The sequence below is a fragment of the Hyperolius riggenbachi genome, chromosome 6 (assembly GCF_040937935.1).
Source record: "Hyperolius riggenbachi isolate aHypRig1 chromosome 6, aHypRig1.pri, whole genome shotgun sequence".
NCBI lineage: Eukaryota > Metazoa > Chordata > Amphibia > Anura > Hyperoliidae > Hyperolius > Hyperolius riggenbachi.
In genome coordinates, this window is record NC_090651.1 from 229,778,521 (window position 1) to 229,805,617 (window position 27,097).

Here is a 27,097-nt window from a genome sequence, read left to right on the forward strand (position 1 = left end):
AAATGCTAATTCATCAGGTTCTAAAGGTCACAGAATCCCTGTAAAACTTCATTTTGTAGATCACAATCTAGTTTTCTAAATGATACACTAGGCAAAGTGAGACATATGACTGCAGCTGGGCATACGAGATGCTCACATTATCACCTGTGCCAATCAGAAATTCAGCTCAGCAGACACTGTGAACACAGTCATCATATCAAACACACCATCTGTCATCCTCCCCTTAGCTGCTTCCTCTCCTCTTACTCGGTTGGCAAAGGAAGGTGACTGACGCACATTTACATGATCAGAACACTGAATCCTTAGAAAGGATGATGAAATATACTATGAACACAAGTCCCTGGACACCATGTGACAGCAAGAGGTATGATAAACAAACAAATAAAGAGGAAATTGATGTTGCTATAGGCACAGCTTAATGAGGCATGTTTAATCCAAAGATAAGAAGCATCGCTGCTATAATGAAGGCATATTCTATTGTTGGTATGATCATTGCTTACTCATTTTGACTTCCTCTTGGACCCACTGGAGTTCGTTACTGTGCTTTGAAAATCGTGCAAGCGCTTTTTGCAGTGATCCCAAGAGCGATTGCCACTGTGATTCCTGTGCATTTGGAAGCACTGTACAGTAAACTGTACAATTCTTCCAGTTTGCTGATGGACGTTTAATTTACTCACCAGGTGTCCCGACGTCCAATTTCTTGCCCGTAGTCCTGCCCGCCAGCAGGAGAGGTCAAATGTGCTTCTCTAGCTCCAATTAGAGATGTGCCAGTGACCTCTTATGCTAAGGGGAGGGGCTACGGACGGAAGCTGGACATCGGAACATCTGGTGAGTATATTAAACTAAAAAAAAAATCCAACCCAAATTGTTTCTAAAATGCTGAATTGCATTTGCCCTAATTGTAATTGCTCTAGTGGGCTCCACACCATACACTTTCATTGGCAATTTAGGAATCGCCAGTAATTGTTCGCAATCTAAAAATGCTGCCATAAGAGTTTAAATGGGTCCCAGGCCTTAGTGTTGGTTTCATTTAATTTCATGCTGCAAGCATTAGATAGATATAAAAAGATAGATAGATAGATAGATAGATAGATAGATAGATAATATTAAAGAAGAAATCTGCATAATTCTCTTTTTTATTTTGTGCAACTGTGTGAAAGGTTACAGAAAGTTCTTATCCTTGAATCATGCTGGGGATACATGGTACGACCCGGCGGCTCGATTAGCCGCCGAATTGACTCCTGCCGCGTCCCCGCTTGTCCCCGCCACCGTCCGGATCAATTCCCGCTCATCTCCGCGGGCGCTTCCTTATCTTCCGCTCGACTCCGATATTGTCCGCCTGCGGGGATCGGGCGGGGATCGTCATCGGACCTGTCGGAAATTATCAATCGAGCCATCAGCGGCTCGATTGATAAGGGGGAAAGTGTACTGTGTATCCCCAGCATTAGACCAATTAAAAAGTTGACCTACCTCACTTCTGAACACAAATTATACAACTTAGAAAATTTCATATCTACAAAAACTAAAAACAAAGAGTAGAAAAAGCTGTTTAAGCTATTTAAAATGTTACTCTACCTTTAAAGGACTTACGAGGCGAAATTAGGAAAAAAAGTTAATCACCTGCCTCATCTTTTAAGGCACGGAGGACGCTGTCCGCGCCCTATGTGCCGATCCGCTGGATCCCCCCCGCTCATTAGCCCCTCGGGCCGGCTCCCGACCCTACGCCCCGGTCGGGCTCTCCTGCCTCTCCTAAAATGGGCGCAGCTGCACAGTCCGCATAGCCGCAAGTGCGGCTGCGCAGCTCTATGGCCAACCCCCCTAGGGCAGCCTCACTCTCGGCTATGCGAACTGCGCAGCCGCGGCCAGAGCAAGCAGCCATTTTAGGAGAGGCAGGAGAGCCCGACCCGGGCCGTGGGGTCGGGAGCCGCCCCGGGGGCTAATGAGCGGGGGGACCCAGTGGATCGGCACGAAGGGCATGGACGGCGTCCTCCGTGCCTTAAAAGATGAGGCAGGTGATTAACTTTTTTCCTAATTTCGCCTCGTAAGTCCTTTAAGGCTGTACCCATCGCTTAGTGGGTATGTTTACGTTAAAAAACTTCTGTGAGTGTGTTAGCATTTCACAAAGGCCTGTGTGCCGAAATGTTGTACTTTTTGTGGCTATGTTACCAGTAATAAATTAAGCTAATATTGCAAAATCCAAGTGGAGACGCAGCTTTTTCTACTCTTTGCTTCTGACAGTACACTCCTGTGGGATCCAGGTGGATGCTGGTTGAATCCCTGGTGATACAACTGTCAGTGGTTGGAGCTCTGGGGCAATCCTTTTTCGTGGTACAACCCCCCCCCCCCCCCCCAAAAAAAAAAAAACTAATTGAGTACTAACTCATTTGGGTAGTTCTTGTTGTTATTATATTGTACACTTCTTATTGCATCAAAATTGCAGTGACCAAAAAGAATTTTGCACAAAACATAAAATGGATTTCACTTTGAATATTACAAATTCAGTTTTAATGGGCAAATTACTGGCTCATTGAATTGCCAAATGGCTCATTGGACCATATGGGGTGAATACAGTAAACTGTGTTAAGTAGAATTATGTGTGCAAAGTCTTAATGTATTGTATGTAATGTATTGCATTCTGCTCTACTCATTGTGTGGTAAGACTTTATGAACATAATTCTGCTTAACATAATTAAGTGGTTAAGCAATTGCCAAGTGGTTAACATTCCTCCCTGCCGGGTCTATAGTCTTAGATGTAAATACCACGCCACGTGTTTCATAGAGCTTGTATATTCTCTTTGTGTTTGCATGGATATCATTGGGGTGCTCCAGTTTCCTTTCACATCCCTATAAAAATACAGGCAGAGTAAGTGGTTTCCCAGAAAACTGCCCAAAGTTTGGTATGAATATAAGACTGTGAGCCCATTTGATGGTTAGTGACCAATGTCAATTGTTCAATGTTCTTTGAAAAGTGTGGAGGAAAATGTGTTAACGTTACACAAATGTGTAGAATTAATAATGTACTGTTTTATGCAAAAACAGGTCTATAAACTGAATCATAGTTCACAAAAATGTGAATTTCCACTCACCAGTTAGACCAACTGGCTTTTTTGAAATCTGCTTGATTCCTCCATGTCGCTCAATATTTTTTCCACTGGCTATATGTCCTCCTTTTGTTACTACTACTCGTCGTGTTAGGCTTTACGCATCAAAAGGACCTGACTTATATTTTTATCAGGCATATTTAACTGAGCATCGAGAGTAAATGTTGTCTGGAGAGCTTTTGTGGGTGTTACTGGAGAAAAACATTTAGATCCTGGCCCCATGTTCTCCATGAATCTCGTGTAGGCTTTTTGAAGTAGAATGTCTCTTGCAGTATATCTTCCTTTGACGATATGGGAAGATCTATTTTTTTTTCACTTTTGCCTGACAGAATGTGTACATGTTAAAGAATCATACTCTTACAATTCTTCTGATGAAATTTCCATCAAAAGTATTTACTTATATCAGCAGTTCTTGAACCTATTCTCCAGCTTCTTCAGCAGTTCATGTTTGTGAATTTTCAAATGAGCACATGGGAAACACTGACTAACTAGTTCAACCAGTGATTAACCCACCTGTGCTCTGGAGAGGAAACCTTTACAGAAAACACTAATGGTGAGGCTTCAGGACAGGTTTGGGAGCCTATGGTCTTTTTATTAATGAACAATAAAACATGTTTGTTTGTTTTTTTACCCCAACACCCCAAGTATTTTTCAAGTTCTAAACAGATCTTGTTTTAAGTGATTCAATCACCTTTGATGGGCGATTTAAAGTTTAGTTAGCCCAGTAATCAACTTAACTGACGGTTTGACTTTTTCAAACTTCTATATTGGCTGGTGATTTCTTTTTCATTGATGCTTTCAAATCAGCATGGAAATTATCATCTAACTAGTGGAGTTTAGGTGATGTTTGGTTAATGTTCGGTTTTGGATAAAGGAAAGGCTTATCTTAGGTTTGAGGTAAGCACTAGTTTGGCTCAGATATTGGGCAAAGATTAAGTTTGTATGAAATTTAGTTATGTAGTATACTATAAGTGAAGGATAGTTTAGTGTTGGTTGTTACGTGAGAGTTGGTTAGTGTTAGATTTTAGGTTAAGACTAGGCTAATGTTAGGTGATGATTCTTTTGGTTTTCTGCTTTGGCTGACGTTTGTTATGTTGAGTTATAATTTCTAACTACTCTGCAGAAATTCTGGCCAGATTTAGGCGCTTTCAAGTAGGTTTACGGATGTACTGGGCTTGGAATGGCTTCTAATAGCTAGAGAAAACTCTTTGGAACTATACTGCACCTACCATTGTGGCAAATTTGACATGGAGCTAGTTAAAGTAGAGTTATTTCAAGTAGTTTGTAGTGTTGCAATGGGCTTGAATTGTGTCTGACAGTTAGGAAAGCCCTAACAAATAACGTGGACGTATTCTGTGCTGACAAAAGGCACTGTTGCATTACTGCCATGACCTAGGAGACCATTATGATTCCCTATAAATTTTAACTAACATAAAAAGGAAAAAGAGGTTGTATGGTACCTTGGAGGTCAGCACTAGAGATGTCCCAAACGGTTCGCCGGCGAACAGTTCCCGGTGAACTTCAGATGTAAAATATATATGTATATATATATATATATATATAAATAATAGATGTAAAAAAATAAAGATGTACAAATATCACCTAGGAGAAAACTTTAATTGAATAAGGGCCATGGTGGTTTAACCTCAATAGCAATAAAGAAAAGCAATGGAATATATAATCTTACTCTAATCTGCAAAGTGCTTTTCCTAATTCCCGCCTAAAGGTAGGCATACTCTATAAACTATTTTGATATATTTCACATCATATTCTATATGAACATGTAATGTAGTGAAAGCTTAAAGAGACACTGAAGCGAGAATAATTCTCGCTTCAGAGCTCATAGTTAGCAGGGCTAATCCGCGGGCTTAGCCGCGGGATAGCTGCGGTTTAGCAGGGGCACACATGCCCCTGCTAACTATGAGCTCTGGAGCGAGATTTATTCTCTCTTCAGAGTCTCTTTTTAAGCACACTATGTAATTAGTCATCAATATTATGATTAAAACATTGATTTGATATTGACCTGTTCTCTATTCAATCTAATTTAGCTTAACTACCACTAAGCTTAACTACCACTAATTGTCATTTATGTCTAGCATAACAAGAAACTAATGCTTGTCAGTCACCCCTGCTTATTTCCTGAGCGCTTGCAGATGGCATCTGAGTGGGCAACAGCCACCCCAAGATGCATAATTATTTTTACTTGGCAGCAAGCACATCACATGTTGACCACTGACCCACAGCTACTGGGTGGCTAATAGATACTTTTAACATGCAGTTAAGTCATTTGTGTGAAAGAGCCCTTAAGATAGCCATACATTTAGCAATGATGGGCAAATTTGACCAAGAAACTAATCTCTCTCTTAATCGAATCCTATTAGAGAGAGAAATGTCAGCTGGCAATACATCAGATGGCAATTCCTGATCAATTATAGCTTGGAATCTCTCGGGAATCATCCAAGCCCACCACATCCACAGCCTCGTGGCTGTGTGTGTGTGGATATGTATGAAATGTATATGTGCTGTAATGCACATTTAACCTGTCCTGTGTTGCGATGTCTGTCTGTCTTCTACCTCTCTTCACTTAGCCTCGCTGTCGGCGTGGTGCGTGTGTGACGTCACATGCAGCGTGTATGCGCCAGCTGCATTTATGCGGCTAATAGAAGAGAGGTGCAAGATGGAAGGACACTGCGACACAGGATAGGTAATGTATAAATGCACATTACAGCACATATACATTGTATACATACATACACATTGCACATTGCAGGAATAGTTGCTTAACCCAATATCGCTCACCGTTACTAGCACACACCCGATAAAGCAAGTCGGCCCACCATCTTGCAGCATGTCCGGCTGATTAATGCAACCAGTTTTGGCCCAAATTTGTTGCATTGTCAGTCAGGCATGCACTTGGCGGCACAGATTTTTCATCCGATTCCAATTATAATAATCGAATCAGATTGTTGATCGGCCACCAATTCGCCTGATGTGTGGCCACCTTTAGTCTTTAATGACTTCTGTCTGTCACTTTTTATCAGATTCCCTATGTTCTCATAAGCTGCATACAGAATGCTCCAAGCCCAGTCTTTCTCTCAATCTTATATAGAGAGGAGAATGGCTAAGTAATGAATGGCTGATAAGTAATTGTTGGCTGTGATCACCCTTTGTAATGACACCTGGGAACACTCAGTTGACTAAGGAACCTAGAAAAAGTGAATGTATACAACAACCGTTCTTGGCGGAATCATTGCATGTCAGAATTAAAAAACAATTTGGCATTCCAAATTGATCAGAATACATAATTCCACTTAAGTATCAAGTCCAAAAAATATGTTGGTTCAACCCTAATCCAGTACAACTCCGTAAAATCTATCAATATATACCTGATCCAAAATGTAATCAAACAAAAATAACAAGAGTAATTTAAAAAAGGAAAGTGGTTGAAACACAGACGAAGTACGAGCATAGCTATTTTACAAAAGAGTAACACTTTTGTAATTCAATAAAGACTCTCATCTTTCTAGGTTGAGTTCTAACCAAAGAAAATTAAGGAAGTTTTCATTGAAAGGCAATTAGAGATGGCTCGAACCTTCGATTTTAGGTTCGCGAACTTCGAACGCCAACTTTCGCAAAAGTTCAGTTCGTGCGAAATTTCGCGAACTGCAATAGACTTCAATGAAGAGGTGAACTTTGAAAACTACAAAGATTTTTGCTGGCCACAAAAGTGATGGAAAAGATGTTTCAAGGGGGTCTAACACCTGGAGGGGACATGGCGGAGTGGGATACACTCCAAAAGTCCCGGGGATAAATCTGGATTTTACGCACAGCAGGGTTTAAGGGCAGAAATCACATTTCATTGCTAAATTGGAGACCTGAAGTGTATTAAAACATCTTGCATGTGTATACATCAATCAGGTAGTGTAATTAGTGTACTACTTCACACTGACAGACCAAACTCACTGTGTAATGCACCGCAAACAGCTGTTTGTGTAGTGACGGCCATGCTGGACTGGTGCGCACCATGGCCAGAGTGCAGGTGATAGCGGTTTTCAATTATTGGTATTACAAATATGCAGCTGTCACACACAGGTACCGTGAAGAGGTGCAGTGACTGGTATATAACACTGCGTGCTTCTGTTACACAGCTGCAGTAAACATTAACAGGTACACAGTGATTGGTATTACAAAGGTGCAGCTGCCTGTCACACACATGCAGTGAAAAGGTAGGCACTGAATGTGCTGGGCCTGGCAGTGGCACAGTGGGAATTAGCAAGGGGCCAAGGGCCAGCTGCGACTGACTGACAGGGTTGTATATGTAAGTGTCAGTGGGACAAAAAATAATTGATCACAAGAACAACATTAGCTCTCAAAAGAGCTGTCGAAGGGTGCTTTTTAGCAATAATTATCAGCAGGAGCAAGCTAACAAGAGCCTAACTAAGCTTTCCCTATGTCTCTGCAGCAACTCTCCCTTCTCTAATTACTGCAGCCACACGAGTGAGGGAAATGGCCGACGCTGCCTGCCTTTTATAAGGGGGGGCGGCTCCAGGAGGGAGTGTAGCCTTACTGCTGACTGTGATGGTAGAGGGTCAAAGTTGAGCCTAATGATGTAGTATAGGGGGCGGGTCAAACTCGCATATAGTTTGCGGTTCACCGCGATGCCAACCACCGAAGTTCGCGTGTTCACATGTGAACCGTTTGGGCCATCTTTAGTTTTTATTCCTCTCCTTGAAAAAAGTCTTACCATTAATGAAGTAGCTTCCTTAGTTCCAATGAAGTGAAGGAATACCCAGGAATGTATATGTGTGCTTAGTGTTTACGTCACACACAAATTAAAGTTTAATCTTAATTAGTTGATTATTTCTGAAGATTAACCCTACACTCAATAATCCTAACTGCATTACCTTAGCATAGCACCATGTCATTATGTAGTGGTTAGTTGTTCTATTCGCGTTTTATGGCTGAAATTATGTATTGTTGTACAATAACTGAGTAGATTTGTTTCAATGGTGTTCTATGATGCTGGTGTTTAAACCGCTGTTTAAATATGGCTCAGTTATACATAAGAGCCTCTCTCATACATCGTATGAGCTATTTGTCTTCTCTGTCCAACATGTGCATCTCACAGTCCTGAATAGAGTGTCTTTTTTTATTCAGGTGTAAAATGATAAAAAGACCCAGACACTAGGTCAAACAGGTACAAATAATTTGCTTTCTCTATAGGGGAAAGGCAGAATTCACACATACATTTCTAGGTATTCCGTCACTTCACTTGATCTGATGAAGGCGCTGGGTTAATGGGGGGAAAAACATTACCAAAATATATAGCACCAACTTATTCATTGTGCTGTTGATAAAAAAAGTGTACAGGCAAGTTACATAAAAAAGGCTTTATGGCTCAAAGAACAGATATATAACACACCTTATTCTACTTAAACATAAACAATCCAGTCAGCAAATACAGCAATGCGAAGGTACAAAAGGGGGAGCTCTGCTTATATGACAAAAGATAAAATGTCCATTTCAAAATACTTCATTTTACTTTTGTCCCTTTTTTTCACCTCCTAATTATTCCTTATTTGAAACATCTTTGGTCAGTATCGTTCTGACATCCCGGGAGGTGTAAACAGCTATCATGATATTCATATCAATATGTAATACTTGAATATTATCTTTGGGTTGTTTGGGCTTTTAAGTTTATTTTCTACAATTTAACAATTATTTATATCAATGCTTTTTGCTCTGTGATGTTCTCATTATGAATTGTTTTACTTTTTCTGAACAACGCTAACATTTTGTGTGACTTTTGAATTGGCATGATGACATGCCACATAAAGTAGTGGTAGAAACTCCATTTGTGAATATATATATTTTAAAGATTTGTTTTTATATGATTGGTATTTAAGGCAGGAATAAAATAAATATTGTAAACAAAGGACTTTATTTTTTATTTTTTGTAGCTCCACCTTATATTGACTGGCATGTTTTGTAAGTGAGAAATAATAATGCTTTATTGCTGTAGTAGCTAACTCTAACATTACAGAAGTCAATTCTTCTAGCTTTGTAATTAATAATTAAGTCCCATTGTTGAATATATACTTGCTTCTCTATACAGCAGTAAAACAAGTTAAGCATTTCTCTGGTCAAATCAGCAGATTGAGCTTCAAAATATACAATTTACATTTTCCTTAATTAAACTACGTCTAAATATTTTTAAGTGATAAACTGAAGTAAAATATGTATGCATTGCCTTTAATTCTACAAACAGTCATCAAAAATGCATCATGCTGAATTGAAATATTTTATATATGACTACAAATAACATCTGTGAAAAGTTTAATTACTTTATTAGGCTTTTTTAGTTGGAAGTAATAGAGCTTGCCTCAATTTTCCGTTGAATAGAGTCTACAAAGTTTTAAAGTAAAAGTTGCTGCAAATTTGCAGTGAGCAATTGGCAAGAATTTTCAAACCATTTCATGTGTATGTGTGTAAAATAATCTTATAATGTGTCCCAGTCACTGAATACTGGGACGGGAGAAAGCAGTGTTTATAACATACTATTTACTTTTCTTAGGTCTCATTTGTGCATTGTTTTAAGCATTGTATGTGTATATCACTGTTATTTTATCCATTTATGTATTGCATCAGTTGAAAATAAGTCATTGCTTTTTTTTTTTGCCTTAAACAAATGCTTTGATGGACTCCTTGGCCTCTTACAATTACTATGAATTCACTCACAATTTCTTTATTTGTTCAAAATTAATATTAGCCAATTGACTATTTGTTGAATAAAACTTTCTCCAGAGCATACAGTTCATCTAAAGAGGATGCTTGTAGATCTCTGGATATGCCCAATTAAATCAGACTGATGTCTTCATCCTTGTTTGGTAAACAGTAGTATTATGCCTGGATGAATATCGCAGTGGAGGACTCTGCTGATCCTTAACAACCTTAGAAAAATCTGGAAAATATAGATATGATGCGAGAGGCACACATGGTGGACTTGTGCAAACTTTAAACAGCTTTTTTTTAATTAACACAACCAGTTTTAACATGCAAAAATATCAAAAACATAACATAACAATAGAACACCCAAACAAATTGTTGCCATCAAGATCATAGTAAAACAGAAAAAAACACAAACAACCAGGAGCCCCCAATAGTGTATTATTGATAATATTGATGTATAAATGTAATAGCAAATATACTCACAAACATGGGTTGCCAAGTGTCAGGCAACCACTCTTAGCGCATATGGGGAAAATAAGCCTGTCCCCACTCAGGCTTATTGGGGGTTTTCACACCCATCCACCAGGTGGATAACAATGTGCAATGGATACAGAGGCGCCAGCAGAATAAAACACATGAAACGATTTAAAAACAGTAAAATCAGGGGGGTAAGGGTGGACTTACCACCCCAGAAGGTTAAACACAACCAATGTGATTGGTAAAGACAAAATTTAATTTGTACTCCAGGAGTAACTCAGATGTTGTGCAGTTAGATGCAGGCGCTGCATCTAACTGCACAACGTTTGAGTTGCTCCTGCTTGTATTTTGCCTGAGGAAGCGGGCGTGAGACCCGCGAAACGCGTTGCAATTATGTTATTTGGAGTACAAATTACATTTTGTCTTTACCAATCACATTGGTTGTGTTTGACCGTCTGGGGAGGTAAGTCCACCCTTACCCCCCTGATTTTACTGTTTTAAAATCGTTTCATGTTTTTTATTATGCTGGCGCCTCTGTATCCATTGCATCAAGATCATAGTGTCAGTCAACAAGTGAAACTGCTTAATTTTTATTTCAAATATTGTTTCCAATCCAGTGGGTAAACCATAACCCACCTCTTTTGAGATTAACTGTTAAAGAGATTTTTTCTAAGTTTTACCAGATTATTTCACACTCAAAGTTGTCCCACTCAGGAACCATCTTCTCATTCTATGACTAGAGGTCCAAGAGTGAGGAGCAACTCATTTACCCTGATTTGTCACTGTCTGTGGTCTGTGCACTTACATTTGTGCCCTGCTGGAGTAAAATTCCTAATACCTAATTTAGTTTCCCTTCAGTGATAAAATTAACTTGCAGTACTCATGTTTTGCACAACTTCTGGTGTGAATGAATTTATAAATGTACCTTATAGCACCTAATAGCTGATGTTTAGGTTATCCATGTACCCTTCCATCAGTGTCAATATCTTTCCACGCTATTAAAAATGCTCTAATACTATTTTGAAACAAGTTATAAAATCCTCCACCTGTATTTTATTAATGCAGTTAGCAGGTCTGTTATGTAAGTCAGCAAGTATTTTAGGTTTAGTCGACTTTCAGTAATGTCCTTGATTGCATTTTATACGCCATTTTTACCTTTAAAAGCATTACAATTCACTTGAATGGCTTGACATATGCCTCTAACTTTCTTTCATGTTCATTTTAGCACAAAGTGACAGCAGATAATTCTTCAGATTGAAAAAAAAATATTTCTGTTAGAGCAAATCCGATTAAAATTCCGAGGAGGTGAGGAAACCAACACATTCAGCAGCCTCACTTACAATAACATTTAATTAACTCAAGTCAATTGTGGTGAAGACATTGACGGGTTACATTTCACTACGCTAAGCTTTAACATGCAAATACTTAAAAATATAATTGTAGCTAATTTATACAATTATTAAAAGTATCCTCAGTGAAGGATATCGTCTCATTTGGTGGCATACATAAGATGCAACACTAGCAGCATTTGGCTGCTTCTTCACCTTTGGTGAGGCTCTTTCACTCTGTCTTTTTCTATGTTAGGATATTTATATATGAAGAAAAAGGATACCCTACAGAGGCGTCACTAGTGGTGTTACCCAGTGCGGAAACTTGTGTTGTCACCACTCTCCTACCCTATTAACCTTCAACCTCACCAGGCTAAACAAAACGGATAAGCAAAAAAAGGTTTTGGGTCAGGACCCCCAGTAATCATAAAACAAGCAATCACCCCCAAAAAGAGCTTGCTTTATGATTAATGATAAGTAATCATAAAACAAATTCTTGTTTGGGGTTATTGCTTGTTTTTTGATTTCTGGGGTTCCTGACCCAAAACCTTTTTTTGCTCATTGTCAGTCTTAGGTGCAGAGACTGTGGGTTTTAGCACACCTTGCCCCCGCACTAAGTGTTGCCTCATCCCTCTTACTTTGAAACAAAACCATTCATACTTTTTTTGAAGCAAAAATAGTCTATATTTACATGGCCTAACTTCACTCTCCCCTAGCCTGGACCTTGGTGTCACCCTCTCTGCTGGTGACACCTTGTGCGGTCCACACCTACCGCACACCTCTAGTGATGCCACTGATGCGCTATTTGTCACCACCATTTTATTATCAAACCATATCAAAAGAAAAGGAGTTAAAATTATAAAATCCTATCATGAACCACAACATCCTGACTGGCTAATTAGTACTGTTGCAATGTTATCCCACACAATGTACTTCATTATTGGTATACTATCACTTGAAATGTGCCATCACAAAGTCTGGCAAAGTCTGATAAGACATGTTGGAAAATCCTATAACATTGCACAGTACAACCACTGCAGTTTCTGCTATTAAAATTGAGCTTGCTGTGTATGGTAGTGATGGAATTGATCATTATCTGGTCAAATTCCAGTTGCATATCTCACTAACACTATAAGTGCAAAAGTTTGGATGTTTGGTACTCAATCACGCAACAATGGCTGAAAGGATTTGAATGAAATTTAGCAAACACATAGTACATTTCCTGGAATAACATATAGGATACTTTTTATCCCGATAACCAAAAAGTGGGCGGAGACAAATATAAATTTGACAGGGAAAATGTAAACTGCAGCCATTTTTACACTGTTAATGGTAGGGTTCTCAAACGTTGCACAAGTGGTCACTGGGTGACTGGGATTAATATTCAGAAAAGTTGGTGGAGCCTACAAAAGCCAATCAAAATTGATTTTCAAGCGAAATATTTGATTGCTGACAGTCTTGCACTGTTAATGGCACACGCCTCAAACCTGGTAGAGTTGGTCATTGGGTGACTGGGGTTCAAATTCAGAAAAGGGGTGGAGCCACAAACAGCCAATAAGATTTGTTTCATTTCAATGCAAATTATTGATGCCAAAGACTGCAAAGCTCACACACTTGGTCATTGAGTAATTGTGTGTTAGGGTTATAAAAAGTGTGCAGTGATTTAAAACACAAGCCCTTTTATGATTACATATCATTAAAAAAAAAGTTTACAGTTACACACTACAGTCAGATTTTGTTTTACAGATATGTTAAATTAAACATCTTTCAGCCATGGCAACAGTTCTGTGTATAGTGGAGGTGCCCACTCCTAATTTTCAATTTTCAATATTCATTTTACTATGTAGTGTTTCATTCATGTGACTTAAACAGAATCATTATTTTTATATGTGGTGAAACACTTATGAAGTATGCTAGGTTTGGGTACTCATTGATTCTAGTCCTACCATAATTTATGAGAATCAGACAAATTTGTTGTATTTGTAATACATAAACAAATCAAAAGCAGATTGATGAGCCAGGTGATAAAAATGACTTGATTATACATTAATTTGAAGTATTTTTGTATCAACCCAGTGGAAATGACCAATAAATGATAATTTATTAATATTGACCTTACACTTGTCAGGCCAAGTGGTATTTACGATGAGGTGAGCACATTTGCCTCACCTTGACAGTAGGGATGAGCACTCTGTTTGCTACTGTTGTTCCAAATGCTTTAGAACAGAAATCTGGCTGTGAAGGGGGAAATAGCTGGAGAGTAGAAATGCAACGTAGAGGGCAGTGCACAGAGGCGGCGACAAAGGTGAGTTAAACACCCCACTCCGCCACACTGTGCATCAGTTTACATTAGGTTGATTTCTGAACAGTGGTACAAAGTGGAACATTTATCCTTTTTGCCTAATGGTTCACCTGGGAGTCTAATTATGCCTACTAGCCCTAACAAAGTTATAGCAAGACAACCTGATTGATCTCCACAAGAGAGTAGGGTCCATGGCTCTGATTATCAAATAGTTAAAATACACCAATCAAGCTAGAAAATATTGTGTTCTATTTCCTATTCTCTTTTAAAAACAGAATTGTGTTTGTTTGGACACAGGTACAATATGAAATGAATGGGACATAGGCTTAAGATCCTCAGAAATTGGGGTTGAAGACAGAATGAAGGGGGTACACTGTATAAACACCCCATGCGGCTACATTACACATGTCATTAGTCATAGACATATTAATTCTTACATTCATATGTCAAGTCCAGTTATCAGAAATTAACTTTTTTTTTTGTTTGTTTTTTACTGTAATAAGTCCTAAATGACTTCCCTTAAGGAATTATACTGAACAGTCATTGTTTTTTATTCTGTATATTTCTTCAAAGTAATAAACGCATAAACTCATAAAGTATAATAGACAGAGGATCACCATTACATTTGGAAAATTAACACTTCTCTCATGACAAGTTTACTTTAAAAGTCTAGGTGCCTGTGTATGAAAACAAGTAAAATGAACGCAGCTTTGCACATCCCTCCAGAGTATAGTTTGCTTTAAACATGTTATTGTTTTATTTATTATATCTAGTTTTAAAAATATTTTATGTTATTTCTTACTTTTGCAAGCCTAATGGCTGACGAGTTTTGCACACAGTGAAATGTCTTGCTGCAGAAAACCATTTATCACAGAAGACATCTCCTTATTTTCATAGTTGTTAATTAAAATCCATTGATCAGCAGATGATATGAAAAAAATAATTTGGAATATCTACATTTTTATATTATTTTTTATAATGATTTTCAATGGAAAACTTAAGAGATTAAAAAAAAGTAAATAAGATAAAAAGATTGTAAACTCCTTTAAGGTGCTTGTGTAGGAATAGGGATCCAAGGGTAATGCAGTATACTTAGATTACTGACTACCTCCATTTTTTATAACACTGGTACATCATTCATGCCCAGTATGTACAGTACAGATTTAAGCTATGTATTCATATTAGTTTCCTTGGTTGAAGCAATAATTCCTGATTTCCTTTATTAAGGATCTGCACTGTGTACAGGTATTTTAAGTGTCTTTAACATCTTCCTCATTGGCCTCAATTCACTAAGCTTATCTCCTGTCTTTAATAACATTTCTATAGTTATCACCATGGTGATGAGGCGTGTAGTATTCAAGAAACATTTTTCCTCAGGCAAACGTAAAGTTAGCTCTTCTGTCTTTAAAGAGACACTGAAGCGAAAAAAAAATGATGATATTATGATTTGTATGTGTAGCACAGCTAAGAAATAAAACATTAAGATCAGATACATCAGTGTAATCGTTTCCAGTACAGGAAGAGTTGAGAAACTCCAGTTGTTATCTCTATGCAAACAAGCCATTAAGCTCTCCGGCTAAGTTAGTCGTGGAGAGGACTGTTATCTGACTTTTATTATCTCAACTGTAAGTGAACTGTTTTCTTTTTATCTGCTAGAGGAGAGGTCATTACTTTACAGACTGCTCTGAAAGACTCATTTTGAATGCTGAGTGTTGTGTAATGTGCACATATTATAGGATGATGCAATGTTAGAAAAAAACACTATATACCTGAAAATAAAAGTATGAGAATATTTTCTTTGCTGCTAATCTTCTAGTAATTATTCATAGTACACAACCAATTCACTATATCATATATTTTTTTCCGCTTCAGTGTCAATTTTAAGTTAACTCTTCAATCCTTAAAATAACTCCAGAATTCTAAAGTTAAAGACAGGCTGTTAATTAACTGCGTGTGACAATAACTACAGAGGAGGTAGCTTAACTACAGAGGAGGTAACATAAGGAATGAAGAGATAAGATAACTTTCTCACTGTGTGATGGCAAGTTTTCTCTTGCCTTATTATCTCCAGCGTGATCTTAGTGAATTGAGGCAATTGGATGGCACAAGTTATTTTTAGAAAAATAGTAATTGACTGTTGCCCATTTATCCTCCCCCACCTCTCCATTAGAGATGGGCCGAACCTCCGATTTTAGGTCCGCGAACCGGGTTCGCGAACTTTCGCGTAACGTTCGGTTCGCGTTAAAGTTCGCGAACCGCAATAGACTTCAATGGGGATGCGAACTTTGTAAAAAAAATAATTATGCTGGCCACAAAACTGATGGAAAAGATGTTTCAAGGGGTCTAACACCTGGAGGGGGGCATGGCGGAGTGGGATACATGCCAAAAGTCCCGGGGAAAAATCTGGATTTGACGCAAAGCAGCGTTTTAAGGGCAGAAATCACATTGAATGCTAAATGACAGGCCTAAAGTGCTTTAAAACATCTTGCATGTGTATACATCAATCAGGTAGTGTAATTAAGGTACTGCTTCACACTGACACACCAAACTGTTCACTGAACACAACAGGTATACAGTGGCGGGTTCACTGAACACAACAGGTATGCAGTGGCGGGTTCACTGAACACAACAGGTATGCAGTGGCGGGTTCACTGAACACACCAGGTATGCAGTGGCGGGTTCACTGAACAGGTATGCAGTGGCGGGTTCACTGAACAGAACAGGTATACAGTGGCGGGTTCACAGAACAGGTATGCAGTGGCAGGTTCACTGAACACAACAGGTATGCAGTGGTGAGTTCACTGAACAGGTATACAGTGGCGGGTCCACTGAACAGAACAGGTATATAGTGGCGGGTTCACAGAACAGGTATGCAGTGGCAGGTTCACTGAACAGAACAGGTATGCAGTGGCGGGTTCACTGAACAGTACAGGTATACAGTGGCAGGTTCACTGAACACAACAGGTATGCAGTGGCGGGTTCACTGAACACAACAGGTATGCAGTGGCGGGTTCACTGAACACAACAGGTATGCAGTGGCGGGTTCACTGAACAGGTATGCAGTGGCGGGTTCACTGAACAGTACAGGTATACAGTGGCGGGTTCACTGAACACAACAGGTATGCAGTGGCGGGTTCACTGAACAGGTATACAGTGGCGGGTCCACTGAACAGAACAGGTATGCAGTGGCGGGTTCACTGAACACAACAGGTATGCAGTGGTGGGTTCACTGAACAGGTATGCAGTGGTGGGTTCACAGCACAGGTATGCAGTGGTGGGTTCACAGAACAGGTATGCAGTGGTGGGTTCACAGCACAGGTATGCAGTGGCAGGTTCACTGAACAGGTATGCAGTGATGGGTTCACAGCACAGGTATGCAGTGGCAGGTTCACTGAACAGGTATGCAGTGATGGGTTCACAGCACAGGTATGCAGTGGTGTGTTCACAGAACAGGTATGCAGTGGTGGGTTCACAGCACAGGTATGCAGTGGCAGGTTCACTGAACAGGTATGCAGTGATGGGTTCACAGAACAGGTATGCAGTGGCAGGTTCACTGAACAGGTATGCAGTGGTGGGTTCACAGTACAGGTATGCAGTGGTGGGTTCACAGAACAGGTATGCAGCCAGCCAGGAACAAGTTAAGCCTAACTAATCTTTCCCTGAGAGACAGTCTGCAGCAGCTCACCCTACTCTCACTAACGCAGGCAGCACACGAGTGACCGTAATGGCCGCCGCTGCCTGCCTTATATAAGGGGGGGTGGGGCTCCAGGGGCTAGTGTAGCCTAATTGGCTACACTGGGCCTGCTGACTGTGATGTAGAGGGTCAAAGTTGACCCTCAAGGTGCATTATGGGGCGAACCGAACTTCCTCAAAGTTTCGCCAGCGGGACGCGAACGCGAACCACCGAAGTTCGCGTGGAACCGTTCGCCGGCGAACCGTTCGGCCCATCTCTACTATCCATATAGCAGAACTCATTGCTTGACTGGGTGCTGAGCAGCATGCCTATACATCACTCATTACAAAACTCCCACCCAAAATTATCTTTTTGAATGACATTTCTCCATAGAATGCTTAACCATGTGCATGTACTGAGTAGCATGGGGGCATCACTCATTACAAAACTCTTATCCAAAATGATTGTGGCATCCAGCACTGATCGCGGTCGTCGGGAATCATGGTATAGTGATTTTACTGTGCTATTTGGGGTAAAATCACCTGTGCAAAACAGTAGCACTAAGCACTACCTTTTTTGCGCTTGTAAGTGTGAATGGGCCCTAAGCACTTTTCTGAGCACTTTTTGGCCTCCAAAGTTTTCTGAGAGATTTTTAAAAAATGCTCCCATTGACTTACATTAACCACTTGATGACCCAGCCTTTACCCCCCCCCCCCCCCCTTAAGGACCAGCGCTGTTTTTTTGTGATCTGTGCTATGTGGGCTCTGCAGCCCCCAGCACAGATCAGGGTGCATGCAGAGCGATCAGATCGCCCCCCTTTTTTCCCCCTATGGGGATGATGTGCAGGGGGGGTCTGATCACTCCTGCCTGCCTGAGGTTTGTGGGGGGGGGCACTTCAAAGCCCCCCTCCACAGTGAAATTCCCCCCCTCCCTCTCCTACCTGTCCCCCCTGGTGATCGGGGCTGCACAGGACGCTATCCATCCTGTGCAGCCTGTGACAGGATGTCCTCTGTCACATGGCGGCAATCCCCGGCCGCTGATTGGCCGGGGATCGCCGATCTGCCTTCCCGCGCCGTTCAATGTAAACAAAGGAGACAAATGTCTCCTGCGTTTACATGTAGTCTGCGAGCCGCGATTAGCGGCTCACAGGCTATTCTCGGAGACCCGCTCCGTGATCTAACAGGAAACAGCCGCTCGCGCGAGCGGCCTTTCCTGATTAATTAGGGAGGCACCTGGCGACACAGATGTGCGTCGCTGGTCCTCCAGCTACCACTTTGCCGCCACACGGTATGAGTGTGCGGTCGCCAAATAGTTAAAATCGTGGTAAAATCACAATCACCGTAAAATCATGCAATTTTACCATGATCCTGATTTTACTGCGATATTGCCTATAGTGTATCTGAGCCCTTAAAGACATGATTGTGTACTCTATTAGGTGCCGTGGGAGATGTTAGTACTATTTAAATGCACAACACTGAGGCTTTGCTCACATTATAAAGCACACTCCCAAGTGCTGAGCGCTTTTGTGAGCACATCTTATAGCAATTTTCCTGGCATTTTGTGAGCGATTTGTGATTTTTCAAAGCGCTTTTGCAAGAGCTTTTGTTTGGCGCTTTTTTTTTTTTGATTAGTGCTTTTTTTTTCTTCAGTCAGAAGTGGAACTCTTTGACCTGGAACTGAATGTGTCTTATGTATTTTGTGCTGAAAACAGCTCACAAAATCACTTATCCAAGCGCTTTTCAAAGCGCTTCGCACTTTTCCTATACCTACCATTGAAGCGCAAACGCTCTGAAAATGCTGCAGGACCCGCTTTGCGATTGGAAAGAAAGCTCATCACTTATGTGAGAACACTCACATTAAAATACATTGCTCAAGCGCTTTTAAATCACTTTTTAAAATTGCCAGCGCTTACAAAAATTTAAAAGTGTTCATAGTGTGAACAAGCCCTGACACTGCTCACCACTTTTTGTTTGTCTCCACTGATTTTCACTCTGCACGCATTAAAGGATACCTGAGGTGACGATGATCATGATGATATAAACATGCTTATGTGCAGTGCCAAGCACACAAATAGCTATGCTGTCCCCCCCCCCCCCCCACTTTTACTTTCTCTGCCTGAAAGACTTCAATATTATGAATGCAAATCTTTATGCAGTCAGGGCCTGGTCAGTCTATAGTGTAACTCTCGCTGATAAGCAATGACAGCCATAAAACACTTTCCTGTCTGAAAATGGCTTTTGAGAGCAGGAAAGAGATAAAACGGGTTGAAAGTTTGTGTATTTTAAGTCTGGCATACTTCAATCAATGTGTCATTGAGCAAAGACAATGAAACAGTAAAAGCTTAAAAAGTAAATTTAGATATAAAATAAAACTGTGGGATATTTAAAAAAAAAAGTTATTTTTAGGAGAAGGAGTATACTTAAAATTGTTTATATCATCAGTTTATTTTCACCTTGGGTGTCCTCTAAGTATAGAAGAGTACATTCATAAGTTAGCTTTAGAATAAATAAATGACAACATAACATATATTTCTTTTATTTCATGACACCTCTAAAATCATTGATACAACTGCATTTTCGGAGCCTCAATTGAAAACATTATAACATCACTCACTGAAATATAACCATTATAGCACTTTAAAAATCTTGGTATAACTGATCAGTAAAATAAAAAAAATTATTTAACAATTAGGCATGTATAAATTACTCTATGTATGTTGCCGGTTGCATGTGTTTTGGCTGTGCAGGACACTATTCTTTTCTTTACTAAGTCTAATAATGTGGCTTCTTTAAAAGAAAAAGAAAAAAACAATTTTTTTCTCAGCTCACAAGGTAGTAACCTAAATGTCTCCAAACATCACTGCATCTCCTAAAATAGATGTCCTTAACCTTTCAAAATGACAGACTTATATCACTTCCAAAATGAACCAAAGTGCCAGTACTAACATTATTTTGCCACACCTAAACACAGACTTCAGATTTTTAAGTAAAGTTAGACAAAAGCAGAATTTAATCTTATTACTTAACTTGTGGAAAACAAAATGGTCTTGTTCTACTAATTGTGTGGAGTACGGTCACAAAATGGTTACCAAGTCTATTAAAAAACAATACATTTGAATGATGTTTATGAAGGGCTCATTTAATTGAATTCCTCTGCAACTGAAAATCTTGTAAAAAAATCACAATTTTATATATTCTTACAAAGAGGCCAACTTCCCATGAAAGCATTGGTTTAGAGCATGTTTTCTTTTATTTAGCTATTTTTTGCAGCAGGCCTGACTAGGCTTGCTTGTTTTTGTGTTACGTACCAGCACGCGCAAGCCCTTTTTTCTGCTCGCTGCAGACCTACTTCCTCTGATCGGCATCTAATTCCTGTGGCCTTTGTGTCTGAGAAATGGTTTGAAATCTCCTGCTGACTGGCTGAAGTCTGTTTTTCTTCCTGAGGGCAGGGCAGACGCCATGTTTCTATTTACTGGTACGTACCATTTTCAGAACATATTATATTTACCGCAAAGGTCTTACTGTCTTGCTAAGAGAGGATCCTGTACATGACTTAAATTTAATTGATCATCAGCTGAAAAAAAGACCCATTTGTGAACTGGACCAATATTAAGCCTGCATTGTTTTCCCTAATTATCTATGTTTCAAGCTCTCTTTTAAGAAATTGTAAACTGCCTGTTGGTTCTGTGCACACAATGGGCTCATCTTTGTGTGTAGGTGGCATCCATTTTGTAGACTGGAAAATGCATACCCCACTTTTTGTTCATGTTCTTATGATTTCATTGGATCAAAATGTATCACAAGCCAGAATATTTGTCCCCCCCCACACACACAAAATGGCCTTTCCCTCTCCTGTCTGTGGAAGTGGCTTCTATTTCACAGACTAAATCTTGACCTTTTTGCTTTTGTGACATGTCTAGTTTCTAGCAAATTGGCAGGCCATGTATTGGTTCGGTCTACAAAACGGCTGTCTCCTTTTGTAAGTCGGAGGTACACTTGAAATTAAGAAATATTGTTTAATATGCAGAATAATAAACCCTGAAGTGTATTTTTGTATTATGTATTCTTAAAGCAATCTATATTTTGTCATATGAGAATGTTTGTTAAAATATTTAAAACAGTTTATTCCATGTAAGAAAGAAGGCTTGTTGTAGCAGTGAACTATGAATATTTTGTTGTCTTTAAATAGAAATTTGAATGTCCCTTGAAGTATTTTCAGTATGTCTGGTAATAAGCAAAGAATCAGTGCGTACCGGTGATATTTTGCCAAGGCTAATTTCTTTCTTTAGGAAAGTTTGTATAGATTGCATTTTGGAACTACTGAATGTTGTGTCACTCAGGTAAAGTAATCCCTATGAGGTTAACGCAAGGTGCTCTAGCAACTACTGCAGGTATACCGAAGTGGACCTTTCCATTAGACCTGAAGGCTTGCTCTGGCTAAAGCTTCCTCCCCATCCTCCATCATTTGCTCAGGCTGAGACCGAGGGGACTTGCCATTCCTTTACCCTTCTTCCTTCACATAGTGTGTAGCATTACAGGAGCAGGAGTAACAAGTTACTTAACAACACAAATGCCAATTACCTTTTCCAGGTGTTCACTCTTATCAGCATACCGACAGCAGAAAATGAGAGTGCAGGGGAATGTGTGGGCCGGCATGGGTCACTGCTATGCAACTGTTTCAATGCATTTACACTGAGTGGACCATATTGGCAGTGAGCCAAAAGTACAGCACAACCTCTCTTCACCTCAGGATTGGTACCTCTCCTGCCTCGGCCCCAGCCCTGCACTGATAAATAACCTGTTATGAATATGAACTCTAAAATACACATTCACTATGATCTACCACAACAATACCGGAAAGTTAAATCACCTAACTATTTAATGTTTGGTGTATACTGGCAATATCTCTGTGTTTGAGCTTCCAGATGTAGAAAAAAATGTGAAGCACAAATATAGTAAAAGGGAAAGGCGTTAAATTCTGTTTAACAGAAGAAGATAAATAATAGATATAACTAAGTATTTCAGTGTCTTGTACCAAAAAATATGAATATTTAGGTCAGCGCAGGTCTATAGTAATACAGCTTTCATCATTTTCTGGTATACAGGATTTTCGAACAAAAAGGTAAAGAAGCAAGGCTTACCAGATTCCAACAGGCCACATTATAAGGTTGTAAACGAGTGTGATAGATGGTCCGCAGAACTTTTAAAGTGTGTCATTTCACCAGCGATGTTGCACACCACAGATTCCTCCAGAATATAGTAGATATTCTGAGGTTGCAGAGACTCGCCAAAGGGGAGTCCAGTAGGATAGTGACATGAAAGAGATATACGGCGCACCTAAGTGTAAACCGTCTTTATTACATAACAAGTAAAACAATTTAAAAACAAGGATAAAAGAAAAACCCACATACGGGGCCCATGCACTGGGAACCCTGAAAAAGTAGCGCGCATAAAATGGTCAATAGAAGACCTCAAATAAAATGGTGCCGCCTGTCGCCTTCCCAACCGGTTTCGCAATCTTGCGTCATCAGGGGAGATGTGCCGTATATCTCTTTCATGTTACTATCCTACTGAATTCACATTTGGCGAGTCTCTGCGACCTCAGGATATCTACTATATTCCGGAGGAATCTGTGGTGTGCAACATCGCTGGTGAAACGACACCATTTGAAAGTTCTGCGGACCATCTATCAAACTCGTTTACAACCTTATAATGTGGGTTGTTGGAATCTGGTAAGCCTTGCTTCTTTACCTTTTAGCTCAAAGATCCTGTATACCAGAAAATGATGAAAGCTGTATTACTATAGACCTGCGCTGACCTTATATATTCATTGCTTGTGTGGACTTTTGGACATTGTCCTTCTTGGCTGCGGGCACCTTCTGCCTTGGCACTGACACTTGTTGTTTATTTTTGTACCAAAAAATGTCTATAAAAGTCTATGAAACAGCAACAATTAAATTTGAATGGAGACTATATGGTGCTGTGTGCAAAGGTACTAAAGGACCCTATGCTGGGTACACACATTGCGATTTCCCGCTCGATTTGCGGGATCAATTCGATTATTTACAATATGTTCGATGGGGTTTCGATGGATACAGCCATCGATTTTGCATACTTAATATGCAAAATTGACAGCTGCATCCATCGAAACCCGATCGAACATGTTGGAAATAATCGAATCAATCGAATCGAGCGGGAAATCGCAACGTGTGTACCCAGTATCAGTCCCTGACCTACCTCCCTACAACTATTGTTAAGTAATAGTGGGAAGTAGTGATGGCCATGTCTAAAAGAACTCATGGAGAAGCATGGGATTTGTTTGATCAGCTGATTTGCAAAACTCTGATTTGCTGTGATCACATCCTGCTTTAGCACATGATTATGACTAGCAAATCAGAGACTCACATATCTATCATCTGATTAAAGTGATCACATGTGTCTCCATCAGTTCTCCTAGACATGACCATAATTAGTGGGAAAGATTTGATAAGAGAAGAGGAAGAGAATGGAATGAACGAGTCTACACTTTTTGAACCATTTAGAAATTGCATTATAAACAAACAGAAGTATTACTCCTGTTAAATCAAATAGAAATACTGAGTTTTCTTCTAGTTGTTGCAAGAAGCTGTTGGGATGCATCCACCCATCTTATTGGCAGTATTTAGACCTCGCCCCTCCCTTCACACTGGTAAGTCCAGTGTTGCAGCAGGGATTGTAATTGACATCATTTAAAAGTTATACACCATGTACTTATAACATTATAGAAAGTAGTGAGATGTGTATACAGGATATACTGTATAGCACATGTTTAATTTTATTATTTATTTGAAACACCCTGGCCAATTATTGACTTAGCTGTGAATAAGGCAATCAGACAGAGGCTTAGATTACATTCAAGGCCCACATATAGGTTTAGAAACATATACAATATTTAGAACACTCCAATATGGCCACTGTGAAAATGGCAGTTTGACAGGGTGGATGAAAGCAGGAAATTTGGGTGCCTGAGGGTAATGGCCGATTTGGGCTCCCCATAAGCGCTAATGCAAATATAGTTAATATGGCACCAAAAGTAGAAATTTGGGTGCAACAAAAATATTTTTTTAACATCAGAATATTAAAGTTTTTGAAATATGTTATGGTTTTTAAAAACTTGCAACATTATCATTTTTGTCATAGTATTTTGTTTGTATGAACAGATTTTACGTTATCAAATATGTTATCATTCATTTCTACGTTTGTAAGGGTGCTTGTGCAGGGGGAATGGTTAGGGTAAGGCCCCGTTTACACTTAATCAGTTAGTACACTTTTTTTTCTTCTCCATAGCAGTGCATTCAGTTAAAACACGTGAAGTGTGAAAGGTGCCTTTGAAAATCAGTTGTCTTTTCAGTTCTAACTGAGAGCAACTGATTAAGTGTAAACGGGGCCTTAGGAGTCAGGAAGGATGTTTGTGCTGTAGGGGGGTGGTTGGGGTTAGGCACCACCAGGGGCATCTTAGGCACCACCAGGGGTTTCTGTGTGAGAGTAGGGTTAGGTTAAGCTGTATTTTTGAATAATTAAACAGTTTTTAAAATAAATATTTTTTTGTTTCATTTCCCATCTGTTTTAAAACTATACTTATCGTTTACATATTTTTGGCTACCTTTGTGCCCAGTTGAAAACAATATTTACGGTTTATTACAATTTTGTTTTCCACCCGCGCCCATTTTTTCTTGTGCCTCTTTTTCATGCACGTGGTAGAACTGCTCTAATCCTTCAGATCAAAACAATCCCCCACAGGTATTCCGTTATACATAACCTGTTCCCTTGACTTGAATTCTGATAAACTGATGGAGATGTTCGTAGAAAAGAGTGTTAAAAAAGAAACCACAGCTTGTGCGATCCTCAGATTCCATCCCGGCAGAATGGACCTCTCCACTCATACTAAAACCTCCAGTTTAGCTAAATTCATCTAACCCCAGGTTTCAGGTTAAAAATGCATCATGGTGGCAGGAATCCTGTCAGCCATATTTGTTAATGTGATTGTCCGGATATTACATTATAGATCATGTCCTGTCAGCTAAGGGATTGTTTTAGTTCATAATCAGGTGGGTGAGCAAGAAATAGAACTGACTGATGTGGTATGTGTACATTTTGGCAAGACATTTAGGCCCATGCATGGGTTACTCCCTGGCAAATGGCATCTTTTTTAAAATATAAAATGGGTGATGTTCTCTACTGAAAAAGAGAATTAGAGCTTAATGTGTAATTATATTTTAGTGTTTTTCCATCAGAGAACAGAATAACAACAAATTATTATTATTATTCATTTTCAAATTCATTAACTCTTACTAAACACATTATAACCATTATTACAATTAGGGGATAAGAACAGAAATACATGTAAGTTGGAAAACAACAAATAGGAACTAATGGTAATTGGATGTGTCATGTGTAATGAGTAGTGCTTTGTTGTTGTAGTGAGTACAGTAAGTCTTTGAAATTATGCATTTTTGGTGATTGATAGCTAGACCCTCTTTTCCCCTCCTTTGAAACTGTTTTATCAAGGCTTTGCTTGTAGTTACAAAACCTGCCCAATAGACCAGAAGGTGTTGCTCTAAACCTACAGGTACATTGTAATGCTTGGGGGTTATACTTTGACCACCCAGAGCAACAAGGCGGGTAGCTGAATAATGGAAGAGGCTACACAGGCTGCACAGAGCAACTGCAGCTCTGGGCTTCCGATATCGCTACAAATAAAACACAATGGCAGCGCGGTGCAATGTTGCGCTGCCTTAGCGATAGCAAGCACTCAGACAGGTACAAGACAGGACTATAGATTGGAGCGTAACTAGTAGCAACCGCAGCTCACAGTCACATCCACAGAAGCAGAGCAAGCAGGCTAACAGTCACCAGCAAGCATTCACCCAGGCAAGACTACAGGATAGAACTTAACTAATAGCAACCGCAGCCTATACTTACGTTCCCAGAAACTAGAGTAGCAGGAATACTACCAGTCACCAACGTGGCGATGGCAGAATCCAAGCTATCAGGATAGTGGTCTTCACTAACCCACCGCGGATGCAGCGAACGTCCATCAAGCAAGGAACTAGGCAATACACAATAATACAGAAAAATAACAAAAGGCTCAACTAACGGATACATTTATATTAGCAAGTCTGCATATATATTTATCAAGAAACTAGGTAAAGCACGAGTAATAAGGTCTCATTGAACTACAATAACAGAACTATACAGAGTAACAAGGTGCCCAGCAGACCAGCGTACTGACCGATATGATGGGCAGGGTCTAAAATGGGAGGCAAACTTTTAAACCGGCATCAGCCAATGGATGCAAGTATGCAAATTTCCACACAGCTGAATGGCAATCATTCAATCCTGAGCTGGCTTGATTACAATTTGCTAGCTGGCTGTGAATGCAAAGGACTCCCATAAGAAATACATGCAGTATTATGTAACAACATGCATGCAGGAAATCCGGGGCTATC

At 39.7% G+C, this 27,097-nt stretch overlaps 1 protein-coding gene across 4 annotated transcripts in view; it reads left to right on the plus strand.

Annotated features, from left to right (window-relative positions):
* AJAP1 (adherens junctions associated protein 1) overlaps positions 1-27,097 on the plus strand; it is a 522,829-nt gene that overhangs the window by 436,473 nt on the left and 59,259 nt on the right. For 2 of the 4 annotated variants that reach the window (XM_068242741.1, XM_068242740.1), the window contains one exon: positions 20,953-21,084. The exons of 1 other annotated variant lie outside the window; for it this stretch is intronic. In XM_068242741.1, coding sequence (XP_068098842.1) covers positions 20,953-21,025 — 73 coding nt within the window. In that variant the 3' untranslated portion in view covers positions 21,026-21,084. Of the gene's footprint in view, positions 1-20,920; positions 21,085-27,097 lie in introns of those variants that run through there. One more of the 4 variants, XM_068242742.1, reaches the window with a different exon arrangement.